At 39.9% G+C, this 25812-nt stretch overlaps 1 protein-coding gene across 5 annotated transcripts in view; it reads right to left on the reverse strand.

Moving 5' to 3' along the window:
• The window catches only part of CEP112 (centrosomal protein 112), a 291150-nt gene that overhangs the window by 196205 nt on the left and 69133 nt on the right, over positions 1–25812 (reverse strand). For all 5 annotated transcript variants that reach the window (XM_054048114.1, XM_054048115.1, XM_054048117.1 and 2 more), the window contains 6 exons: positions 24099–24242; positions 11554–11708; positions 11082–11211; positions 9412–9504; positions 8363–8422; positions 1320–1399 (listed from right to left, as the gene is read on the reverse strand). In XM_054048114.1, the coding sequence (XP_053904089.1) occupies positions 1320–1399; positions 8363–8422; positions 9412–9504; positions 11082–11211; positions 11554–11708; positions 24099–24242 (662 nt within the window). The remainder of the gene's footprint in view (positions 1–1319; positions 1400–8362; positions 8423–9411; positions 9505–11081; positions 11212–11553; positions 11709–24098; positions 24243–25812) is intronic.

Raw genomic sequence — 25812 nt, forward strand, 5'->3', positions numbered from 1 at the left:
GCAGATTATTTTCCTGGGCCAGTGCTTTGATAACCCTCCACTGGCTCTCCAATCTCCACCATAGCTAACACATATTATCAGTCTTCATTTTAAGGATTTCATGGCATATCCCTGCCCTACCTGTAATATCTTATACAGTATCAAGACGTCAATACCTGCATCCGCTGTGCAATTGATGCCTGCCTGGTCCGCCAATTTGTAAAATTTTCCAACAAGGACCTTCACGCTTTCTCCTATGATTCCCCTTTTGAATGGGAGGAACTCTGTACAGAAATGTACAAAAGTACCATATTTTCCTTCTTCGAATCCCTCCTTCCAACTCTCCTCTATCATAATGCCTACTACAAACTCAACAACGGAACGGAAGATGATGTGGCATGACGGCTGCTATCATGCAGATTGCAACAGAGGGTCCTGTGGCACCTTTGAGACTAACAGAAGTATTGGGAGCATAAGCTTTCGTGGGTAAGAACCTCACTTCTTCAGATGCAAGGCCATGCAGATTGGTATTGTTCCTCAAACTCCCCCAGTCTATTTGTTGTATCCGCCTGTAGTGTTTCATCTTATACTTAGATTATACTCTCTTTTTGGGACAGGAACTGTCTCCTTTATATATTTCGATCTTATATACTTATATAATGCTCATCACTGCAATATCTGAGCACGTCCCAATTATTAATATATTTATCCTCACAACAGGTCTGGAGGGTAAGGAAATTCCCCAGGGTACTATTATCCCCACTTTACAGATGGGGAACTGAGGCACAGAGACTAGGTGACTTGCTCAAGGTCACAAAGGAAATCTGTAATGATACAGGGAACTGAATCCAGGTCTCCTGAGTCTCAAGCTAGCATCTTAACCACTGAATCCTGTTTGTACAGTACCAAGGGGCACAACTTTAGGAACTACCACAATACAAATAAATAACAACAATACATGAATATTTCAATTGTAACTTGATTCCCCTAATGAATGTCCACAACAACTAATCTTCAGTAAGGAATAATGGTCTGCAAACATGTCAGTTCTAAACTGAAGCTGGTTTGAGTTACTTAAGGGGAAAAGAGCATCTGAAACCACTAACTTCTATTTTGTTACATTCCTATCACTTAAAACCAGATGAACGGATTTTTTTTTAAATTTTTACAGCTGACTAATAAAACCCTAAAAATAAGGTTTTATAATGGAAAGTTGACCCAAACTAAACTATAGGAGTGTTGTTATAAAACACAAAGCATATGGTCTACTTACTGAATTTGAATAAAAACATAGACACATTTAAAGAAAGAAATTATTCTTTATCACATGTTTCACTTACTTCAAAGCCTCTTCCAGTTTGCGAATTTTCTTTTGAGCATCCCCTCTCTCTTTATCAAGGTCATTTTGGAAGCCATGAATCTACCATTTCAAAGAAAAATTTTACATTTTAGCTACTACAGCATGTGACCAACAGAATGATTAAGCATTATATCAGTTTTGAACGTAATAAATTAGTTTCACATAGGTTTAGATAAGAAGTTGTTGAAATATAATCAACATATGTAATGTGATGTTTCCACAGTTCAAACAAAGTTTAGGGACAAAATTAGCAGCAGGCTGAGACTATCAGAATAAAACCTTCTCTACTAGTGTGATTTTTCTTCCTGTCCAAAGAAATGTTAAACTTCTAGTGTTAAAAATACAATAACTGTATTAAAAATAACTAGTTTTTTCTTTAGTATTAATTGCCAGTATGAGGATACTGAGAGATCATGAAATAAAGGGTAGATAAGAGATACAGATTTGTCTGAACCATATCTTACACAAAGCATTTTTAAAAAATAAAATTAAATGGGTTAAAGCTACTTAAGCATACTAGCCACAGTATAATATACATTCAGATATTATGGCATCCAAGAGCAGTTGCCCCCGTGGAAAGAAAAGATACAGAGGAAGAAGAGAACTGCACTACTCTAGAATTCTTCACCCTCATTGAAATAAAAAGTGAGAGTGATTCAACAAGCATGTGAGAAAGACTGCATATTCTCTTAGCTACATGCTTCAACAAGCACAAGAGAAGTCAAGGTTTATTAATCTGTTCTCATTTTGAAATTCTTGGGTACTGTAATTTTGCAGTGTATGTGAACTGTGCATCTAACCTTAACACCCAAACAAATGCACACCCATAATAGTTTACAGAATCTTTAACATAAATATAACTCCTCAGTCAGCCAATACACATACATAACTATACATATATATGTACATACACACAAAAAACAAACACCCTTGCCCCCTCACATGTACAGATTCCAGAAGATGTGTACAGACACACATGCTTACTCTATCTTAAAGGCTCCATTTCTCCTAATTTCATCTTTTTTCTCTTTTTTTAAATCTATTTAGATTATAAACTCTTTGAGGCAAGGACTGGTTTAAATGTTTGCACAGCACCTAACACATTTTGGATGCTAGTATAATAGAAGTAATAAATAATAATGATTAAAAAAAAAAAGACTACTGACTTCTGGGTGCAATTCAAGCTGACAATTTTGTTCTTGTAAGGCCTTACATGGTATAGATCCTAGCTATCTGAGATCACCTCTCTCCCTGTAAACCATTTCAGAGCTCCTAGGCTGTTTCTAATATGCCCTACCTTTTAGTGTCAGGTGGTTAGTAGCAAGTTTTAATCTGTGGAGGGTTCTTTACTCTGATTCTGTTGGACCAACAGGGGGAAGTGAGTTTCAGAGTCTGTCAACCTTCCAGGCATGGTACAAAGCACATCTATCTGTTCACACTGGTTTTTGCCTAAGGCAGGTTAGGTGTCAAGGATTTTTTTTTTTTTCAGCATTGTGAGGTAATAGTGTAGAGATGTTACCCTCATATCTATATTTTCTTTGTGACAAAGAGTAGTGGTAAATTTAGGGAGTGGTCTTCTAGCACCCAATTATTTGCAGCATGATGTTTGATTAATATGAATGTTCTCAGAGACTTAGGAAATAGGTGCACAACTCTATGCATACCTAATTGAAGGGATTGCATGGTTCTGCATCAATTATGATTTTATTGATAGTATAGAAGAATTGATATTAGGATAAAGTGGGCATTAAATATTTGTTAATTTCAAAGTAGTGAGTGTGATGAAATTACATCAGAGAGAGAAAAAGAACAGATGGAGCAAACAAAGAAAATTTGGTTTATAAAGTACAGAAGTCTAGAGTGGCATTGAGAACGTTTAGAAGCAATACATGTGCCATCAGCTAAAAAGCGTTGTGAACATGTACAAATGATGGGAAGTCACAGCTCTGGCTCCACAAAGCACTCTGTAGTTTTACAGAAGCCTCAAGGGAAAAAAAAAAAGAAAATTCAATAAACCCCCACACCCTATAAACTTCTACAATGTGAACCACAGGAATCCAGTACATTTTAGCTGATTTCATATTGCAAAAGTATTTGCACAATATGATCAGAAATCATCTCTCTAGAAAATATCTAGGCAAGAATCTGTATTTGTATCAATGATCTTGAATGTCTATAACAAGATGCAACTGACACACTCCAATATAGCATACTGATATCTCAGATGAAAAACAAGAAATGAAAAACACAGTTAAAAAGACTCACTGGTAGAAAGTTTCAGTACAGAAGCTAACTGTGTAGAAGTCAGAGTATTTAGTTGATTTGGAACATTCTCAGAGACAGAGGGATTTTCCATTAGGGTGGTCAGAAGTCAGTATTTACTGTCCTAGCATATTATATATGTATAACAGCTGTTACAAGAACTGCTCTTGATAATATTGTATCATAGTTACTACACTTAGCTGCCTGTTTGGAATACAAGGAGATTATTTGTAAAAGGCAGGTGTTTCCTTTACTTGTAAAACCATTTAGTCTAACTGGTTCCTGATTTAGTAGATAAGTATCCTTAATCAAACAGTGACATTTAGGGTTATTACTTATTATTTGTTTGATAATGTTTGTTTGATGTTCAACGATCTTAACAGGGAATAGTCACCATAGATCAATAAAGGTTATTAGATACTGGTATAATCTGTTTGCTTAAATACATAACTCATAATGCATGCTTCCTTTACTCAAAAACAGGCTATTGTTTTTAGTATTTTATAGGCGAATCAGTCCTCTATTTTATGGGCGTATGTAAATAACATGGTTCACATGTATTTTTTTAGTCTCATCTCAAAGATTTTCACAGTACACAGTTACATCAATGCTTCTGAACATGTGGACACCTGTACTGATCTCTATCAAAACAAAAGTTTTTCACATCTTGTTTATTATCACATAGTTATATAATCCATCCTGAAATAAGCTTTATCTTATCTATTTCAGGAGTCAAAGGGCATATTCCCTAAGGGATGAGATGACAATAGTTGTTCTTGACCTGAAGCTCTCAAGAGATATCACAGAGATAGAAAGACAAAAGAAAGCTGAACTGAAGAGAGAGTAAAATATATGAACAGGCTAGGAAGTAATAATTCCAATTCAAATGTGTGTGTGTGTGTATACGTGTGTGTGTGTGTGTGTATATATATATGCATATGTGCGCACATATATTTTGACCTGGTTCTGAATCAGTTTAGACTTGAATTGTTCTTGTAGCAATGACAATTGTTTTGGTAATCATTCATATTTTTAAAGAAAATCACGTGTGCCATTTAAAAACACGACTCGTTTATTACATGCAAATAACTTCATTAAAATATTATTAACGTTGCAAAGTCAAGCACTCTAAAGTTAGGCCATTTTAGAAATGCCACCCACCCACCACAACGGGCGGGGGAACTTGATGGGGCCAGGGGTGAAGAGGACAGCCCCACAGCAAGAGAGAAACACACACTCATTGAAGCTCCTCCCACACTCTTAGAGTCTCTGGCACCCATTGGCCAGTTGTGGGAGAGGGGTGCTGACTGGTCCACATCCCCTAGCTCTAGGGATTTTACCTGGAGCCCATGCCATTTGCAGCCTCTTCCAGCTCCATTCCTTAGAATTGAGGCTGCCTGGGATGAGACACTTTGCCAGTGGGTTTCCAGACATATTTGCTGACAGCAGTGGAATGCTGAGACTCAGGGAACTCGGGCTCCATTCCAGGCTCATCTAAGCATTTCCTCCTAAGCCTGATCCCTTCTGCCCCATCCCCTCTAACCAGTCCTAGTCCATATTACACCACTGGCTCCTCATCCCAGTCCCATTCTCCTCACCTAGCCAGCTCAGTCTCCATTGTCCACACTTCTGATCCAACTGCCAGTCTATTTGCTCAGCAAGTCTTAGTCTATCCCTGCACGCCCCCGTCCCCATCTCCTCCTCTCCCAGTTCCTGTCTCCAGTCTTCCCCGCCCCACTCCTTGTTTCCAGTCTTCTTGTCCAGCCAGTCCCAGTTCCCTCCTCAATTGTCCATTCTGGCTCTCCCCCTGCCCACGGTCCCTGTCCCCATCTCCCTTCACAGGCTTTTCATCCAATCTCTATGTCATCTTCGCCCCCCCCCCCCCACCTCCAGGTTCCTTAACCCAGTCTCTTTATCCAGCTAATACCCAGTTCTCCCCCACATCCCAGCTCCTTCTCTCTTCTCCCACCCTATTGGTTCCTAATCCCAGTCTCCCACTTAGCTCCTCATCCAACCTGTTTCTCCCAAATCACTGGCCCTCTGGTTCCCCAGTCTTTTCCCTCCCTAGCTCCCACACCTAGTCTCCTTGCCTTGCCATTCCCAGTCTCCATCCCCAGCTCCCAATCTGTCTCCCTGCCAGCCTCCAATGCCAGTCTTAACCCCACCCCCCAACTCAGTGTTCCAATCTATTCCCTTAGCCTCCCCCAGAATGCTCTAAATCCACCTCCAGGTTCCTTAACCCAGTCTCTTTATCCAGCTAATACCCAGTTCTCCCCCACATCCCAGCTCCTTCTCTCTTCTCCCACCCTATTGGTTCCTAGTCCCAGTCTCCCACTTAGCTCCTCATCCAACCTGTTTCTCCCAAATCACTGGCCCTCTGGTTCCCCAGTCTTTTCCCTCCCTAGCTCCCACACCTAGTCTCCTTGCCTTGCCATTCCCAGTCTCCATCCCCAGCTCCCAATCTGTCTCCCTGCCAGCCTCCAATGCCAGTCTTAACCCCACCCCCCAACTCAGTGTTCCAATCTATTCCCTTAGCCTCCCCCAGAATGCTCTAAATCCAGGTCTTGTACCCTCTGAATTTGAATCATACAACTTTCTCCTCCATACTGCCTTGCAGGCGGGATAAGAGCACAGGACAGACAGACTCCCTGCTCTCAGTTCTGGTGCCCAGACCCATCCCTTACAGGAAAAGTTCAGCTTTGCCACTGTAGCCCTGAACTATATGCTCAGTCACCTTTTAGGGATGGCATATTCCCGTCCTGTCACACATAGGAGCTATGAGTGGATTGAGCAATATTAATTTTAATAGTGCATGACCAGTCTAGTTAGCACTAGGAACTACAAGAGGTTTGAGCATACTCAGGCAGGACGGAATCTCTAGATTAGATTAGACAGAGAAAAAATATAGATCCAACATGGCTACTCCTCTCACAATGACATCTTGTTTATCACCCTCAGTCTCTCACTCTCCCCTACTGGAAGGAGTTATCGGGTGCAGCCAAAGACTCTTGTAATTCCAGCATAAACATTCTGTAGCCAGATACTGTCCAAATTATGCCAACCGACCCTCGATTTTGACCTTCAACATTCTTATTATTAAATTCTCGGCTCCTTCACTAGCTAACTTTGCCAGACTGAATTATGTGATTTTTTTGCACATGCAAATGGAGTCTAGGATAACACTGAAACATTTCCACTTGTGATGCAAGACAGGATTTGAACTTTGGGCACGTCTACATAGCCCCACAGTCTGGGCTACAGGGGCATTAGGACTAGCTTAATGTGAACTAGGTCTGAATTAAAAAGTATCTGTTTTGCATTAATATAGTCCTAAAAGGGGTAGCACCTTTTAGGACTACGTTAACACAAATGAGGTATGTTTTAGACACACACCCACAGGGTCTGCCCATTGCAGTTACAAGACGCCATGCTACTGCACACGGCAATTCACACCTCTGTACTGAACTGTAGGGCTATGAAGACAAGCCCTAGTGTCACTATAGTGATCTGAAAGAACATGGAGTACTTGTGGCACCTTAGAGACTAACAAATTTATTTAAGCATAAGCTTTCGCTGTGACGGGTTGGATCACAGAAACCCCTTTGGGAACTGCCAACTGATGTGCCAAGACTACTTCTGCCCCTGCTTTCCTGCCCTGGCAGCTTAGGACTCCAGCACCCTGTCTTGTTGAGCCAGACACACCAGTCTGCTCCAACACAGACCCAGGGTCTGAACCACATGCCCCAAAGCTGCAGACTTAACTGAAAGCAACTAACAAAAGTGTTCCTGTCTTTAACACTCAGATGCCCAACTCCCAATGGGGTCCAAACCCCAAATAAATCCATTTTACCCTCTATAAAGCTTATACAGGGTAAACTCATAAATTGTTTGCCCTCTATAACATTGAGCTAGCAAACAATGCATCATTTAGATCCATTGTTCCTTTTGTTATAAGTAAATGAAGAGTAGTTCACTTGTAGCTGTATTTCAATTCATTCACATCATGAGTTTGTCACTAATGCTTAAAAAATAAGTCATGCAAGTCCATTATGTAAACTTTTATACATACATTCTCTTATTAATCACTACATCAGCTGAACTCAGCTTTGACTTTAAAGACAAAATCATTAAAAAAACAGTCACGTGGAATAATTAACTCTTGCAATGAATGACTGTTTCATGTCAACATTTTTGATGTTTTAAGTATAAAAATTTGTACATATTGGCAAAGTGCTGCAAGATTAAATATGCACTATAAGTGCTAAGCACAATTTTAAAAAAAAAATCTGCTCTCAAAACACTACCTCTGGAAGATGATAGAGCATATGTATGGGTACAGGTAAAAGGTACAGTAAGTATTGGTTGGGGGAAATGCTAAAATATCAATAGCAATTTCAAACTCCCTCTCTCTTCTACTAAAGCAATAGCAGAGAGTGAAAAATCACAATAAGAACAAAAGGAGTACCTAATAGGGCCCTGTCTGCATCCTCTTCACTGGGGTGAATTTCACCCTAAGTGAATTAAATAGCAGGCATTAATATGTTTCGAACCACAGACATTATACTTCTGGAAAACATTTTAACAGCTTAATCCTTGTTTAAAAGCTATTTATTACTAGACAAGCTTTTAGGTTTCATCAGTTACATACCCCCTTTCTACCCAATATTCACTTTTTTATGGATTTGTGGATTTAAATAATTAGCTACTGCCTAGGACATCTGAAAGTGCACGTAACATTTTCATTTTTCCTTCAAACTCTACCTTTTTTTCATGACTCCGCTCTAAATGAAGTTTTTCCTGTTGAAATTTGTGTTCTTGATCCTGCAAATTGAGGAATTGATTTTTTAATAAAGAATCGCTACTTCTTTAAACAGATTACTATAATTCAAAAGCAGCCTTTACCTAGAAAAAACCTGTACATTTTACTAGAACACAGTATGGTCCACATCAACCAAAATGTCCAACTTTATTTCATAATTAAACATTAATTGACAAAATTTTAATGTTTTATTTTAGTTCTAAAAATTACACAGCATTATTACTAATACTCGATTAGTTTGGGGTGTCTCCAGAATACCAGTCAGAAGACACAGGTTCAGTTACAGGTCTCAGGGCTTGTCCACACAGCCATTTAGAGCACAGCAAGCTAATATGCTGAAGATTTACACTGGCTTGCTGCACAGTAAGTATCTGTATAGACAAGCCCTTAGTCCCTAGCTTCCCAGACTAAAATAAGATGGGAGGCAATGAAGTTAGACCTTGATGAGTGCAAGAGGGGAGAAAGAGTGCTTTCTCCTTGCTTTACAACAATTCATCCTATCAAATAAAAATGTTGAAGGATTCCAAAGACAGTAGTACATAGTCCTCCTGTGCCATCAAAATGGCTACACTTCTCCAAGAAAGAATAGAACATGATGAGATGTGGGGAAAAGGAAATACCCAGGGCTCCAACAGGGATGCACTGTAACAGTCATGAAACAAGTTTATCCTGACTTTTACAAACTTAGATACTGCTATGAAAGACAGAGACAGGGATTTTTTTCAACTTTGTACTTCTCTATAATCCATTGATATACATTTTTATATCAGTTCAACACATAGGAAAATAAGACAGATAGCCACAAAGTTTCTTTAAAAGGCTTAGCCAAAAGAATAAGAACAAGTTCTATTCTGTTACGTGTAGAGGGATCGGCTCCTCTGATTTCCAAGAGCTCCAAAATATATCTTAGTTTGGCATTCTATTCATACAAATCTTAGGAACAAGTAAAAAGGGCTCTTCATTTTTCCTGAGTGAAAAATTCAGGGCTCACCCTCAGCTGTTGCTGCCTTTGATGTTCTGATTCTTGTAACTGTTGTTTTAATTCAGACACACTCTGTTCTAATTCTTCAATCACATCAGATGCCTGTAGGGATTTAATAGAAGAGTGAATGTTTGTCTTGTAATCTCTATTTACTCTACAGAAATAAGTTACTCTTTTCCTTTTCAAAGTTGCATCAAAAAAGTAGAAAAAATTATAAATTTGGAAAAGACAATCTTTTTCAACACTAGTCATATGTACTTCATTTCTATTTGTCCATAAAAGTGCAGATGGGACTGTAGTCAAAAATTATAAAACAAAAATAAAAAACAAAACAAACAAGCAGCTGATTTAAGAAATTTGAAAATAAAATGGAGACAGTCATTTAGCATTTTCTTATCAAAGATCTTAGCATTCCAGTAATTCAGATCAAAATGTGGATGCCATGTTTGCTCTGGGTTAATCATGTTTAGAATAAGCTACAGTTTTTGAAATTTGCTATGTTTTTATAATATATATTTGATTTGAACATGATGTAGGCTAGATAACCTATCACAAAGGCTACTTATAAAAAAACGAATTTCTTACATTTTTGTGCTGATTATTTAAAAGGTTGAACTCAAAGATGTATGCAACAAAACGTTTCATGAATAAAAACAGGACAATATTTTAATATGTACCTGAAGAAAAATATTTTCCTTCATAATTCTTTTGGTAACAAATTTTCAAACAGGCCTCATCCAACTCTCTAAGCTTGGTGTCAAAATTTGCATGTCCCAAGTTTTTCGGCACCTAAAACCTTACATTCATACATCCAAAACAAGAGCTCAGCTAAACGGTTTACCATTTAACTCTCTCAGGAGGAATGTGGCAGTTCTGAAGTATATAACACAGAGAGACATCTTGCACAGAAGTCTTGCATATTACTGCTCTTTTATGTAATTATAAAATGCACAAAAGAGTACAGATCACATATAAAATAATACATATCCTAACCACAATGCCCTTTGTTAGTTCATCCTTCCCTTGGGAGTCCCTGGAGGGCCATCTGGGCTCAGGAAGGCAGACAGGATCTGCTCCCTCATGCAGGCCCCCACATTTCACTACTTCTCCTTCATGGAGTCTTCTTCCCCAGCTTTCCTTCTCTCCTCTTAGCCATGCTCTTCCGCTCTTTATATGCCCCCCCCCTTTCCAACACCTGGCTTTTCTTTGTTTTATATTTTAGTTATTTTCCATTGCTCCTATTTTCCTACCTCCCTGCAGAGGAGTAGGATAAAACTAGTTTTCCTAGGCTTGAGTCCAACCCAATGTTCCAAGGTGTTTTCACCTGAATAGAGGTCATTGAGTTCTAAAACCCTCCATTGTGTATGGTCTAGGAGGATGTAACATGGTCACACATGCAGGGGTGGAATCCACGTACATATTGAGGCATTCAAAAATTACAGTAATTTCATAACACAACTTCACAATATCAATCAAATTTCGTAAGTTCTACAGACAGATACCCCAAGCCATCACAGCAAGTGAGTAGCTCCTTTGAGTAAAGTTATTCACGTGCCTTAATATTTGCATGATTGAAGCCTTACAGACCATTTTGAAAGTGTGTCCCCTTATATACGTAATTGGTAGGCAAGCATTTTTATGCCCATTATTCCTGGGAGGTTGTAGGTCTGTAAACATACCTTAGCTGCTGAGAGAGCATGTTCCTGTTTCATAAAATTTATGTCAATATCATATTTGTTTTGTTGTTGCTGAATATTCTGTTCATAATCTTGTATTATGCGATCCTTCTCTTTCTGAAGGGAGTTGCACCTACAAGTAATAATAAAGGAAAAATAAAATGGAAATTGGCTTCAAATTTTGGCACTTTATTTGCTTTATGTAATTTTTGAAGCTTCTGCAAAATTCTACACACCCACTTAGTCCTCTCACTCGATAAAATGTAAAATAAAATTGTACAATGTAAAATATATTTGTTTTTTTCGTGATCAACATCTTGGTGAGTGTCGAACAGTGGTTTTTGCACCTGGGTTGGTAAATTTTCATGACAATTTCCTAAGGCTGAATTATTGACCACTGATTTTCTTGAAGACAGAGAGTGATGTTTAGTTTTGGAATTGCTTTGGTTTAAACTCTGACTACTTTATTAATTACCTTGATTTCACCTCCTGCAGTTCAGTGCATACTGCTTGGTAGCATTGCTCTAGATCAGTCTTTTCTTGAGATAATTTCTGACGCTGTAAATTACTACTTTCAGCCTCTACAGTCAGCTGCTGGACACGGGCCTCCAGTTCTTTGACCACCTGGTTCTAAAAGAATAGGTCATTGTTAAGAATAAATTAGTGCACACTCCTGTTGTTATTCAACAGCCTAGAGCAACTGCAGTTCTCTGGTGGTCCAGAAAAACAAGAGTTATAAAAGCAAAGCTGTCATCAGTCAGGACAGTAAATTCTATAATGTATCAAAGCTTTCAAAATATACATGTTTCAAACAAAGTAAAAAGTGTGACCTCTGCCCCCAGGCCCAAACTGGAACAATACTCGCACTAGATTTCTGTAGAATAAAGTTTTTATAATATGAAGTAAAACAAACAGTTTAAAGAAAAAATTGTTATTGAGGGTAATGTATCTTGAACTACTTCATACCTGTCAGAAACAAACAACACTATGATCAATGACAATATAGACAGCCTGCATGTAAGACAGAGCCCAAAAAAGAAACTTTCAAGACTAATACCAGGAAACACATATATATTTTCTTTATTTGTAGTCCCTTTCAAGAACAAACAAGTCAGTTGCTCAGATAAAGCCTTTATAATGTTGTTATGGAATCCAATTCATTTAATTTGTACGTTATATTGGCACCAAATGTTTACTGTAATAAAATACTTATTCAGTTACTAAAATGAAATCATGGCCAATGCCTGTTCCCAATAAATATACTGAGGTACCAAGGAATTGAAGAATTCAGGAGTTGTTCATTATTTGCAGTAAGTCTCTTTTAGTGTCATATCCAAGAGACTGCAAAAATAACTTGATACAGCAGCTGATAAAAGATATTTTCCATACATAAAAGACTGTTTCTTTGTGTATCTGAGTAAACGTGCTCACATATGTGTATGAGATATTTTGAGATATACTGATAAGTGTGGCATGCTATAAATTAGGGGGCTATTAAGAGGACTGATTATGATATACGTATTACAATATTCAATAATGCTTGACACATTTTTAGTAAGTCTTCATATCAATTTACAAATATTAACAAATACCATTCACAAATACAAACATCACTCCATGAAGTAGGTGGTATTATCCCTATTTTAAAAATGGGAAATTGGAAGCACACAGAGAGAGATACCCTGGCTCAAGGGGACATAGCAATCAGGATCAGGCCTAGAACACAGGCATTCCCTGCCTGCTTCCCTCTATATTTACCTCTCTTTATAACGAATCCCTTTTCAATAAATTATAAATGTACACTGAACATTTTTGTGTTAAACACAATTTCACAACATTCAGCATTTAAAATAAAAATATCTGAGAATTCCAAAGAATATATACTTTTTCTCTTCTCCATTCTTTCCTAAAGTAATCTTAGTGAATAAGGAAATGAGAATAGAATTCCTGAGAAGGCAGAGGTGGGAAAATAAGACACAACTGCCTTTTCAGGATGTTCAAATCAAAGTTATTTTTATATTAACAAAGGTTTGGAGGTGGGGGAAGGGAGAGGAAGTGGAAGAATATTTTCACCCTCTGTTAAAGGATAGTAAAAACTCAAACATCTGTCAACTCCATTCAAGTTTTGTAGTATATTTAAATGTGCCTGGAGACATTTCTGACACACTCATGCAATCAGAATAGCATTATTCAAGCTTTGCAAAACAGTCTAAAATATTTTCTCAAACACACCAAACTTAACCATACACTTGTGTTGCATTTTAAAAGAGACTCTTTCCATCAATGCAAAGCCAGCTGCAGGGTCTGGTTTGTTTAGACAACAAAGAAATTCAAGTATATTTTACTTTTAAGTTACAGGATTTGTCATGTAGCTAGTGGAGATTACTATCTTGTTTTTGACAAACAGCAGCTTTCAGACATCCTTTACCCAACAGATTGAACCATATGATAAAATAAGGAAGATATCCCACTTTGCCAGCTGGGGGAAATTTGGCAAGTAAAAAAGTTATCTACTTAATTGCCAATGAGAACAGTATAACAGTATAAAAGATAACTTAAGCTGTCAATTGGGGCACAACAAAGCCAATCCCCTAAGAAGCTTGTAGCATGCAATGAAACTGTGTTACAATTAATATGGAAAATCTGCACTGATGGTTGTAAATTTTAGAAGAAGATACAGTCGTAGTTTCAAATCAGGGTAATATCTTTTATAAATAGCATGAAAACAGTTGACATTTTTATTATGTACATGTAGTATTAATAAGAGGGGCCATCCTTCATCCAGTCAGTATTTTGGTCAGTATGCTCCTTAATGAAGAGCATATTTAAGAATATCCCTGAATCCTCTACTGTGGCTGATAGGCGCTGTACTGTGGGCATTCCCCCCATAATCCAGCAGCTGAAATGTGCACTGTACAGTATGGGTCACTAGACCTCCTGGACTACATGGATGTTGCATCTGGAGGCTGTCCATAGGGAGTCTAATGCAAGATCAGGATCTAAAACAGTTGTCAAAGAAGCAGCTACGTCTGAGCTCAGAATTTGGCCCTTTAAGCATAAGGTTATATTGAACTCTGTCCAATTAATTGTGAATGTTTTCGCAATCTAGATTTGTGCACTAATCTAACCACAGCGGGTATTCATATTATACCCTATGGGCGGATTTCACTCTCAATTTACAAACAAGAGTCATCAAGGATCTTCCAAAACTATTGACTTGTTTTGGCCCTCCTTAGGAGTTTTTTCTACAGATTTATAATTTGAAATTACTGTCACCCATCCATAAGGAATTCCCTCTTCTTACATTTTCACTTATGAAGCATGTCCCTCCCAAAACATTTTTAACATGACAAACACTAACCCATGTCAGTGGAAAACACTATCACCCAAATGTTTAAAAAGAAGACACAAAAGCGCTAAATCAGAGCCTTCCTCTGGGTCTCTCAATGCATTTTGAATTATCCATTTAATTTACACTGTAAACTCCTCAGGTTAGGACTGTGAGTTCCTCTGTATCTTAACAAAAATAAATAAAAAAAACTCAGTCAAGATTAAGCATCAATATTCACCCAAATTATTATTTAAAATGTTAGGAGGTGAAGATGCCTTTTAGCAGCACAGCATATTTCTTACTACGGAATATCACAAATTATGAGATGTAACTATTAAGGGCCTTTTACCATAAATAGTCACAGTCTAGTAAAATATACAGCATGAGTGTTCTGGGGGGGAAATAATTTAAGGAGCAACACTATGCTTTCAACTCTTTGAAGTGGCTGGTTGGATTACACAGGTGAGATTCAGCTTCTAGGAGAAGACATCACTCTTCAGGACCTCAAGTTGGCTGACTCAGCAATATTACATATCCCAAACCCCTCCCCAAAACATTCTTCTCTGAGTTGCACAGATGTAAGTCCAGAATGACTCTGCTGACTTGGATGATTTAGACCATTAACTCATCTTGCAATTAATCACTTGCATGGTGTGCACACATTCCCAGTCCTTGTCTTTTTCCCAAATATCCTCCTACATATACACTTACCACAGGACAACTGCTATGGATAATGGTAAAGTAAGGTCTATGGCAGAGATGGCTGAAAATATATGAGAGAGAGAGAGAGAGAGAGAGAGAGAGAGAGAGAGAGAGAGAGATGGCTACTTATGTAATAAAACTACTGCCAAAAACCCCTTTTCATAAAGCTTTCATAAATTTTCATAAAATGTTTCCATAGCTAGTAAGCCATTCTTGCTTCAGTGTTTTATAATTATTGATGCTAAATCACACACACACTTCATAACCATTGCTATCTGCACCCAAAGTATATATTTTTTCCAATAAATAAATGTTTGTTTTAGTGGGGGAAACACTTGTATTATAACATTGACAAGAGTTATATCATTCAGCCAATTCACTTGTTCACAATAAATGGCACTCCTGACAGTATGAAACGCCATGAAAAATGAAAAAAATCTAAAACAACAAAAAAAGAGAAACTAATTTTCAGTGACAGTCTAGTCTTTCATCTTAAGCCATGCCTTGAACTCTACCTTGTTTAATTATTAAATCAGGAGCTGCTCAGCAAGATCTGTCTGCTTTTGATGGTTCTTAAATTCAATCCTGCTGACAGACTGTGTCCATTTTTCTCCGTATTTACTGTTGCCTATGACAAGGTCTGAATGCTAATTTTTCAATTCAACATTCATTAATGACAGAATAAAGTTTGTTTGACGTTGCCCTTTAGCTCATTCAAACTGTCACTTTTCTTTAATCTCTCATATTGATGACAAAAGTACAAGATACCTCTTTGAAAGGGACTTGTTGATTTTTGCTAACAAATATTTACTTTATAAACTGTGTATTCAGTGTATAGTAAATACAGTTCACAACTGACTTTCAAATTATCTGCCTTTTAGTATTTTAACGATACACAGGGAGTTCCCTTGAGGTTTGTAAGAATTTATGTGGAATTCAGAATGAACTCTTTTCTTCTCCAAGTGTGTTAGAACACATCTAGGTGAAGGTTAGTTGCCTACTGCTTCTTTCCTTGGAGGATTGTCTATCACTGCTAGACTGAGCAAAGGAAGGTTACCCTCAATAACTGCTGGTCTTCCAATACACTGCCTGTATAATTCCACACTTCTGGGTGGGCACTATCCTTAATGACAAAATGAGTACCCTCTCAAAAGAAGCAACTGTTGCTTCCACACACATGCTCCCCCATGGAGCTGAACATTTGAGGCATGGTTATAAAAACTACCACCCCAAATGTATAGTTCCTTCTACATATTCAAAATCTATAACCAAAGGCTCTAAAGAAGCCACCTCTTTCATTGTATATTGCCTGTAGAGAGCTCCACTTCAGAGGATTAAGTAATAGTACGTACAGTACTCCAAAGAGAGATTCTCCCAGACCACCAGCTAAGCCAGCTATATGGGCCATTTGAGATGGTGGACCAGCACAATGTGGCTGGCGTGTAGCCAAGGATTGCCTCCTCCCCGACACGCACACACACACACACGCACACGCACGCACACACCCCTGACCGTGCAGGGATATTGACTGGACCAGGAAAGAAGGGGTAGAAGCACAGAGCAAGGCTCGCACTCTCCACCTTACTGAGTGGGGGAGGCAACCTAGTGACAGATGATGTGGATAAAGCTGAAGTACTCAATGCTTTTTTTGCCTCGGTCTTCACAGACAAGATTAGCTCCCAGACTGCTGCACTGGACAGCACAGTATGGGGAGGAGGTGAGCAGCCCTCAGTGGTGAAAAAACAGGTCAAGGACTATTTAGAAAAGCTGGACATGCACAAGTCCATGGGTCTGGATCTAATGCATCCCAGGGTCCTCAGGGAGTTGGCGGATGTGATTGCAGAGCCATTTTCTCTGAAAACTCGTGGCAATCGGGGGAGGTCCCAGGTGACTGGAAAAAGACAAATATAGTGCCCAACTTTAAAAAAGGGAAGGAGGAGAATCCGGTGAACTACAGACCAGTCAGCCTCATCTCAGTCCCTGGAAAAATCATGGAGCAGGTCCTCAAGGAATCCATTTTGAAGCACTTGGAGGAGAGGAAGGTGATCAGGAACAGTCAACATGGATTCAACAAGGGCAAGTCATGCCTGACCAACCTGATTGCCTTCTATGATGAGATAACGGGCTCTGTGGATGAGGGGAAAGCAGTGAACGTGATATACCTTGACTTTAGCAAAGCTTTTGATATAGTCTCCCACAGTATTCTTGCCAGCAAGTTAAAGTAGTATGGATTGGATGAATGGATGATAAAGTGGATAGAAAGCTGGCTAGATCGTCGGGCTCAATGGGTAGTGATTAACGGCTCGATGTCTAGTTGGCAGCCGGTATCAAGCGGAGTGCCCTAGGGGTCAGTCCTGGGGCCGGTTTTGTTCAACATCTTCATTAATGATCTGGATGATGGGATGGATTGCACCCTCAGCAAGTTCGCAGATGACACTAAGCTGCGGGGAGATAGGGATAGGGTCCCATTCACTACTATAGGCTGGGGTCCGACGGGCTAAGCGGCAGTTCGGCAGAAAAGGACTTGGGATTACAGTGGATGAGAAGCTGGCTATGAGTCAGCAGTGTGCCCTTGTTGCCAAGAAGGCATATTGGGCTGCATTAGTAGGAGCATTGCCAGCAGATTGAGGGAAGTGATTATTCCCCTCTATTCAGCACTGATGAGGCCACATTTGGGGTATTGCATCAAGTTTTGGGCCCCCCACTACAGTAAGGATGTGGACAAATTGGAGAGAGTCCAGTGGAGGGCAACGAAAATTATTAGGGAGCTGGGGCACATGATTTATGAGGAGAGGCTGAGGGAACTGGACATATTTAGTCTGCAGAAGAGATGAGAGAGGGGGGATTTGATAACCGTCAACTACCTGAAGACGGGGTTCCAAAGAGGATGGAGCTAGGCTGTTCTCAGTGGTGGCAGATGACAGAACAAGGAGCAATGGTCTCAAGTTGCAGTGGAGGAGGTCTAGGTTGGATATTAGGAAAAACTATTTCACTAGGAGGGTGGTAAAGCACTGGAATGGGTTTCCTAGGGAGGTGGTGGAATCTCCATCCTTGGAGGTTTTTAAGGCCCAGCTGGCATGATTTAGTTGGGATTGGTCCTGCTTTGAGCCGGGGGTTGGACTAGATGACCTCCTGAGGTCTCTTCCAACCCTAATCTTCTATGAGCTCTCCAGCTCTCATTGGTCAGCCAGGAGCTGACTGGCCCTCACTTTAAACCCTTTCTTGGTCTTTTGAGGCTTCTTTCGCCCTTTAGCTGCCCTGCCCTCTCCTCCCTCCCTGTTGTCATAGTTTAGAAGCCATATTTTCAGGATGCTGTGGGTCTCATTGATTGCCTGTTCTGTGATCAGGAGGAACTTTTCCCCATTGGACCAAATTGGCAGAGGCCTGGTGGGCCTTTTTGCCTTCCTCACAGCATCATAGAGGCACAGTTAAAAGGAGTAGGACTTTGGAATTTAATATTAAGAATTTATAAGAAGAAATTTTAGTTATGTTACAACTTGCAGACCGTCTCCAATGTGGAGAAAGGCTAAAAGGGTCAGCTCCCATTTCGCTGGTGAATCTTGTGTCTCTGCGAGAAAAGGAGACCTCAAGTCTTCACAGACCAAGGTCCCCCTCTGGGATCCTCTACCCTGTTTGCGGAAAGAGGATACGAGAGTTATTAGTTAGATGGTGGAAGCCCTGTAACCCTATACTGGACCCAGTTAAAGTACCTGGTGTGTGACAAGCAGGAGGTGGGAAGAGAAGGGAGTTGAATTGGGGAGTCAGCTGCCAGAAGAAGTCCAAGAAGTCCAAGTACCAACGCTGATATGCCCTCTTCAAAGCTGTTAATAAAATCCAAACTCTTTCCCATTTCATCTTCCTGATTATCCTTGGAAGGAAGAGTATTGCAAGAAATGAAAAGAGAAACCTCAAAAATCAAGTCTAGTAAAAAAACATTGTCAGGTGGATGTCTTTTTTTGTATATACATTTGAGTAATGTTAAGAGCACCTCCTAGAGCTACTGGATAGACTTTTCCTTTTAAGTGGTGTACAAGTCTAATGAGAAAAATAAAAGTTCTTCCTCCTCTGGACCAGAAGTGAGGAGTCACTATTGGCATTCTCCTTCAGTACAAATATGGACCTGTATAAAACCGTTTGAAGTACTGTACAATTCAGTTGCCATTTGTATTGGACATAAAATCCTGTTAGATTAACTGTCAAGACAGTGTCCTCCCTTGGATGATGGACAGCAATAAATGTGGCAAGCTTCTTCAGAAGTTAAATTGCTTCCGGATAAGACAATAAACCACATCCCCGACCTTGCTGATGAAATGCAACATGTCACAGTGGTACTGTCCATCAACACTTGGACCACTTTTCCATTAAGTGAGGAAGGAAAGCCTTGAAAGCCAAGCAAATTGCTCTTAGATATAACTTTTCTATATTCATGTTTTTACAAGTTTCCATAGACATTGCCGATCCAGGTGACTGAGAAGGAACAATATAAATGGATGAGAGAATGGAATTTTAAAGAGGATGGCACAGAGTGGGAACTGGATGAAATAGCCTTTTTCTCGGTCTCAAAAACTCACTCATTTGAAGGAGTTCAACTCCATGTCACTAGGAAAAATGACAGAGCTATTCCCAAGAAGTGAAAACTGAGGGCTCATCAGTATATCCTTTAATGTGTTTAGTTCCTGTTTGACTCCCTTGTCCTGGTTTCACATTCTCTGACCAACATTCTGCTTCTGAATTCCAATCGAACTATAGGGGTTACATGCTCTTATATTTTATGTTTAATATGAAGAAAAAGTGAAGTGCAGTAGGTATCTGCTTCCCAGTGGCCATTCCAGCTGCGCAGAAGGCGCCCCCTGATATGTGACAGGGATGGTCTTGGAATCCTCTATGGAGATCTCCAGGACACTTTTTCATGGAGGTACTCAGCAATCCTTTGCAGAAGGTTTCTGGGGAGGATTGCGTTATTTCTTCCAGCACAGCAGAACACTTTCCCATGCCACTCCAGTATTAAATCTGCTGGCATCAGTGCAGTACACAACATAGCAGCATAAGAACCAGGTCTGTACCCACATGGTTGCAACATCTGCTCCCTTGCCTCCTCCATTACACATAGGGTCACCTGAGAAGACGGGGGACGTTTCCATTACAAGTGCTTGTACCTCAAACGATAGAGCATGTGATCCCCCAACCATGGTGATTTCCGGGCCCCTCAACCACAGTTTCCCTAACATGCCAGTGGTTCGGGTGGCAGGAACAGGTGTTGATCTCGGAATCTGAAAGCCTAGGGTGACTGCTACCAGCAGCATTAATGGAAAGAGGGGTGGGCTTCCTGTGTTCTCTTGTGGCCATAACCCCCAAACCCAAGACAAGTCCAACGCCTTGGACAAAGACCACAATTTGGGAGGCTTAATGTTGGTCCCTGGTCTCAAAGCAACATCTATGTTGCTGAGGGGAGATGGCATTGTCCACCTGCACTCCCAACAAGGGTTCCCACAAGTTGCAGCACAAGACTCATCGCCTATACCACTGGGCCTTCAGAACATTCTCCACACCAGCGGAGAGGCTTTCCCAGATTAGAAGATGGAAAAGGAGAATGCATGATGACATGTTCAATGAGGTAACGAACACCTCCAGGACAGCTGATACAGAGCTCAGAGCCTACAGGATTTAATGGTCTGAAAAACTGGATATGGAGAGCATCCCAGGAGCATGAGTGTGCCACGCAGGATGAGATGCTGTGGATTATGAAGGACCAGACATGTTGAGGCGTCTGGTTGAGCTACAAGAACAACAGCTTGAGGCTACACTCCCTCTGCAACCCCTGCACAATGGCCTGCAAATATTGACCTGGTCCCAATCCCCCTCCCCCAAACGTTCTAGGAAGCGGTGGGGGAGGGTATTAACAACAAAAGGTGGCCATTCAAAGACCTTTGATGGGCAAGACTTCTGTGCTTTCACAGACAAGCTGACCTGGTTTCTCCCCTCCCAATTTTATCACTCCGTTTGCCCAAGGTTAAATAATTTTCCTGTTCTTTTTTTTTTAGGTTTGTGCAATAAAAGCCAAATTTTCAATAATGAAATACTCTTTATTTATTCCTAGCATTCAGGTTGGGGGAGGGGAGCAGGGAGGTACAGGAAAACTGATGCAATGGAAGGGATGGTATGGGAAGGCACAACACAGATAAGCAGCAAACATTACTGTGGCTCATTACTGGAACGGGTTTCAAGGCCTCCCGGAGATGCAGGGCTTTCTTAGTGCCCTGGTATTTGGCTACTCAAAATTAGCTGCCAGCCTATCCACTTCCACGCCCCACCCATGCAGAAACTTCTCTCCCGTTGCCTCATAGTTATTATGGAGCACACAGCAGGTAGCGATAGCAATGGGGATATTGCTTCCAGGTCTACTAAGCAAACTGTGTCAGTGACCCTTTAAATGTCCAAAGTCATATTCCCCCACCACTCTGTACTTGCTCAGCCTATTGTTGAACTGCTCCTTACTGCTGTCCAGGTGGCTGGTGTACAGCTTCATGAGCCATGGGGGCAAGAGGCAGGCTGGATCTCCCAGCATCACTACTGGCATTTTAACATCATCAGTGGTTATTTTGCAATCTGGAAATAAAGTCCCTGATTGCAGCTTTCTGAACCGATCTATGTTCCTAAAAATGTGTGCCTCATGCACCTTTCCTGACCATGCCATGTTGATGTCAGTGAAAGGCCCCCCGTGATTCACCAGTGCTTGCAACACCACTGAAAAATATCCCTTTCGGTTTATGTACTCTTTGGCAAGGTGCTCTGGTGCCAAGATAGGGATATGCGTGCCATCTATTGTCCCACCGCAGTTAGGGCACCCCATCGCAGCAAAACCATCCATTATGTCCTGAACGTTGCTTCTCCACTGTTAGCGCAGGTCTCATTTTAGTGCTGCTGTGCTTCAGGACTGGGGAAAGCACTGCACCAAGTTCCTGGAAAGTGCCCTTCCGCATTCGAAAGTTCAGCAGCCACTGCTCATTATCCCATAGCTGCATAACCATGAGATCGCACCAGTCAGTGCTTGTTTCCTGGGACCAGAAATGGTGCTTCACCATGTTCAGCTGCTGCACAGCTGTCAGCAGCAACCGGGCACTGTTTTGTTCTATGGCTTGAATCAGGGCTGCTTGAATAACATCTCAATGTTCTGTGCGGCAGCTCCTGTCTCGGCTCTGGAAACGCTGCAGGTTAAGGTGTTTGTAATGCTCACAAGAGTGCACAGCTGAGCGAGGTCCATGCTTCTCAGGCTATGACATACATGTGCCTAAGCCAGACTTTCAAAAAAAGGCGTGAAGAAACATGGGTTGTTTGCCATTGATATCATATGGGAGAGAGGAAGGGAGGAAACTGCATCATGGGAGGTTGAAGCCATGGTCCCATCCTCTCCCCATGACAACGTTTTGGTCTCATGCGGCATTGCAAACCCATCCCAAAACCCCATGTGGCTAGTTGAACTGTGGAATAGCTACCTACAGTGTAATGCTCTGGGCATCAATGCAAGCACCGCTAATGAGGATGCACTCCACCAACACAATGTGTGGGGTGTGGACACACCCAACTGACTTAATTACTGCAGCGGCTGAATGTCAACTTAAATTAAGTCGACTTAACTTTGTAGTGTAGACATGCCCTTAAAAGGAGCCACTTACATCTCTTAGCATATTCATGAGGTAGCTGCATTAATGGATTTCAGTGAGTTTCACCCAGGCTTTACATTGAAAAGATTATAACTGTGATGGTGGATCTCTAAAGATGAGCAATTACAGGGAGATGTGTGACGACTTCTGGAATACCTACCCTTAAAAGATATATCCTGAAAAAGGATCCTGCTATTTCTATACTCTCTGCATTATATGGACTCATTATGCTAACTGAAAAAAATAGGTAATGTCAAAATGGAAGCTTTTCATTTAATATTTGTTTGTTCTAGTGTAGTAATTCTTAAAAACACTCTTAAGGACCACACATACAAAATCCCTGACATAAAGCACTAATAAAATGACTTGGACACATTAAGCATTATCAAACAACAACAGATTATGGTTATGCTTATATGACAACAGGAGTAGCTGAGCAAAATGATAACTCTCAAGACTTTCATAGACAAAGTGTCAACCACCTTATTTTGGCATAAACCAATAGAACTGGAAAATAAGAGGAAAAGTTCAGCTTCATGAATAGGGAAAAGCAGTAGCTAGAAGGAGGAATGGTGAGAAAGTAAAATTAATAATAGGAAACATTTTCATAAAGCATTTACAGTATGTACTCAGTCTTTTTTTCCAGTTAAAGAAAAGAAAGTTGGTTGCCTACTGTAATGAAAGGGCGCTCTCAGTCACATTCCTTATCAATGAGTAACTTCAACTAACAACCTCCATCCCAAAAAATACAGTTGTTATTAGTCTCAGCAGATAAACCAAGGACTAAATAAAGATGGAGACTGAATCATCTTCATTCCTAAAGATTATCCTCCCTCCAGATCAAAGGCATATTAATGGTTAAGTCTGAAGAATTTTGCATTGGAACTGTCCACATTGCACTGGATTTTAGCTTCCAGTGCTACCAATCCAGCACCTTTCAGAAACCCTAGAATTCACAATTTTACTTTTGTTAAAAGAAGCAGGGAAGTGAGATTCAATCATTTCTAATCTGACTCTGTTGAAAAAAATAACTGCCTAGACATTTGAAATGAAATAGTGTTACTTCTACTATCTCTTTGATGAAGCAATGTCATAGCATTGTAGCATGGTAGTGTAAGTCTGTCAAAAATATTTTTCAGCCCCACAGTCTTTATGCACACTTTTGTGGAGGGACAAAATAAAAATAATTCTTATCTGAACTTTTTCCCCAATACTTTCTGATACACTATGTCTTAAGAAAAATGAGCATTCCAAAATGCACAGGTGCACAAAACCTGAACATTGCAATTCATATTTGTGGTCATGATCTGGATATAAAAAACTTACAGTTGCCTTTGTCTGTGCCAAGTACTCTGTCTCCATTTTACTAAGACGTGCATTTGTGTCCTCAAGCAGTTCTTGGATATTTTCTGTGTGTTTCTTCTGAAGATCAAATTTTTCCTTTTCCATTTCTGCCACAGCATTATGGAGCTATATTTAAAAAAAATATCACCAGGCTATTGAGTGACTTATAAAACTGTACAGCTGACTTTTCTGACCTTTAGAATAAAAACCTTATCATTTCCCCCCTTATTAATACATGATAAGATTTTCTGTATCACTGCTACAGAACTAAAAAGGAAAGAATCTTAAATATGAATACACCAACCAATTTATATTTACCTTTTACAGAACATTGAAAATATATTTGTAGTTTTTGCCATTAATTTTGTTGATCTTGTATTCATTTTAATATTGAAATTGAACCACTTACTAATGTACAAACTTTGTAAATTTTCTACTATACAAATAATTTGCTCTTTCCTTCTTCTAACAGTATGTCTCAAAATGTAGGAGACTGGGGACCCTGGAAACAAAACTATCCACTTACCTGAATTAGAGAGTGTTATCTGTGACGCCAGTCTGAGCTACCACACTATACTGCCCAACACATTACACCTCTACCCCAATATAACGCGACCCGATATAACACGAATTCGGGTATAACACAGTAAAGCAGCGCTCCGGGGGGGCGGGGCTGCGTGCTCCGACAGATCAAAGCAAGTTCAATATAACACAGTTTCACCTATAATGCGGTAAGATTTTTTGGTTCCCGAGGACAGCGTTATATCAGAGTGAGGTGTACTTCCATTCTAACACTAAGTGCATCCCTTTCTGGGTTAAGAGCTAGAGCCCCCAGATTTGTAGAGGTATTAAGGAGTTGCTGCCATCAGCATTGCAACACCTAACTGATTTAAAAGCAAAAATCTCATCTTAAAAAGGGCTTCAATAGGATTTAGCCTTCTAAGCACCTAAATATATTTAAAAATTTGGACCTTCAAACAAGTCACCTTGGCAATTAACAAGTCACCTTGGCAATAATTTTATGTCAAACTGGCCAGATCCTGTCTGGCGGATTGATGGTATGAACCATTACAGTGTGTTGCTCAGGTTTCAAACATGCCCATTTCACTCGCGATAATGACCTAAAGAACATGCAATGTCACACAAATGTGGGTAATGACACTTTGAAATCTGTTAAAACCATATTAATTTATACATATTTATTTTTTAAATAAAAACACCACAGCAGTGGTCAGTCTCCTTGTCAGGTGCCTGAAACATACTGGAAATGCTGATCTTATGATTTTTATGCAAATTTATGCAGTGATGATATTCTTCAGGACCACCTCTTCATCAAGTCTACTCTGAACAGGGACAATGTAAGTCCCCAGAACTGTCAGAATGAAAATATTAAAACTGTATAGAGGGGGAAAGTCAGTGCTGGAAAAATGAATCTATTTTTCAATTGCAAGAAACTCAATTGTCGTTAGCATGCTTTTAAAAATAATCTGAAAGTAGAAATTAAAGTACCAATCCTTACACACAGGAATATTAAAATGACCACCAAAGTTAAAAAAAATTAATGGATACCCATTATAGGACAGTATCTTCTGTCTGTGTGTTTCACTCTATGCATCTGAAGAAGTGGGCTGTAGCCCACGAAAGCTTATGCTGAAATAAATTTGTTAGTCTCTAAGGTGCCACAAGTACTCCTGTT

Source organism: Malaclemys terrapin, chromosome 13 (assembly GCF_027887155.1).
Source record: "Malaclemys terrapin pileata isolate rMalTer1 chromosome 13, rMalTer1.hap1, whole genome shotgun sequence".
In the NCBI taxonomy this organism is placed as follows: Eukaryota; Metazoa; Chordata; order Testudines; family Emydidae; genus Malaclemys; species Malaclemys terrapin.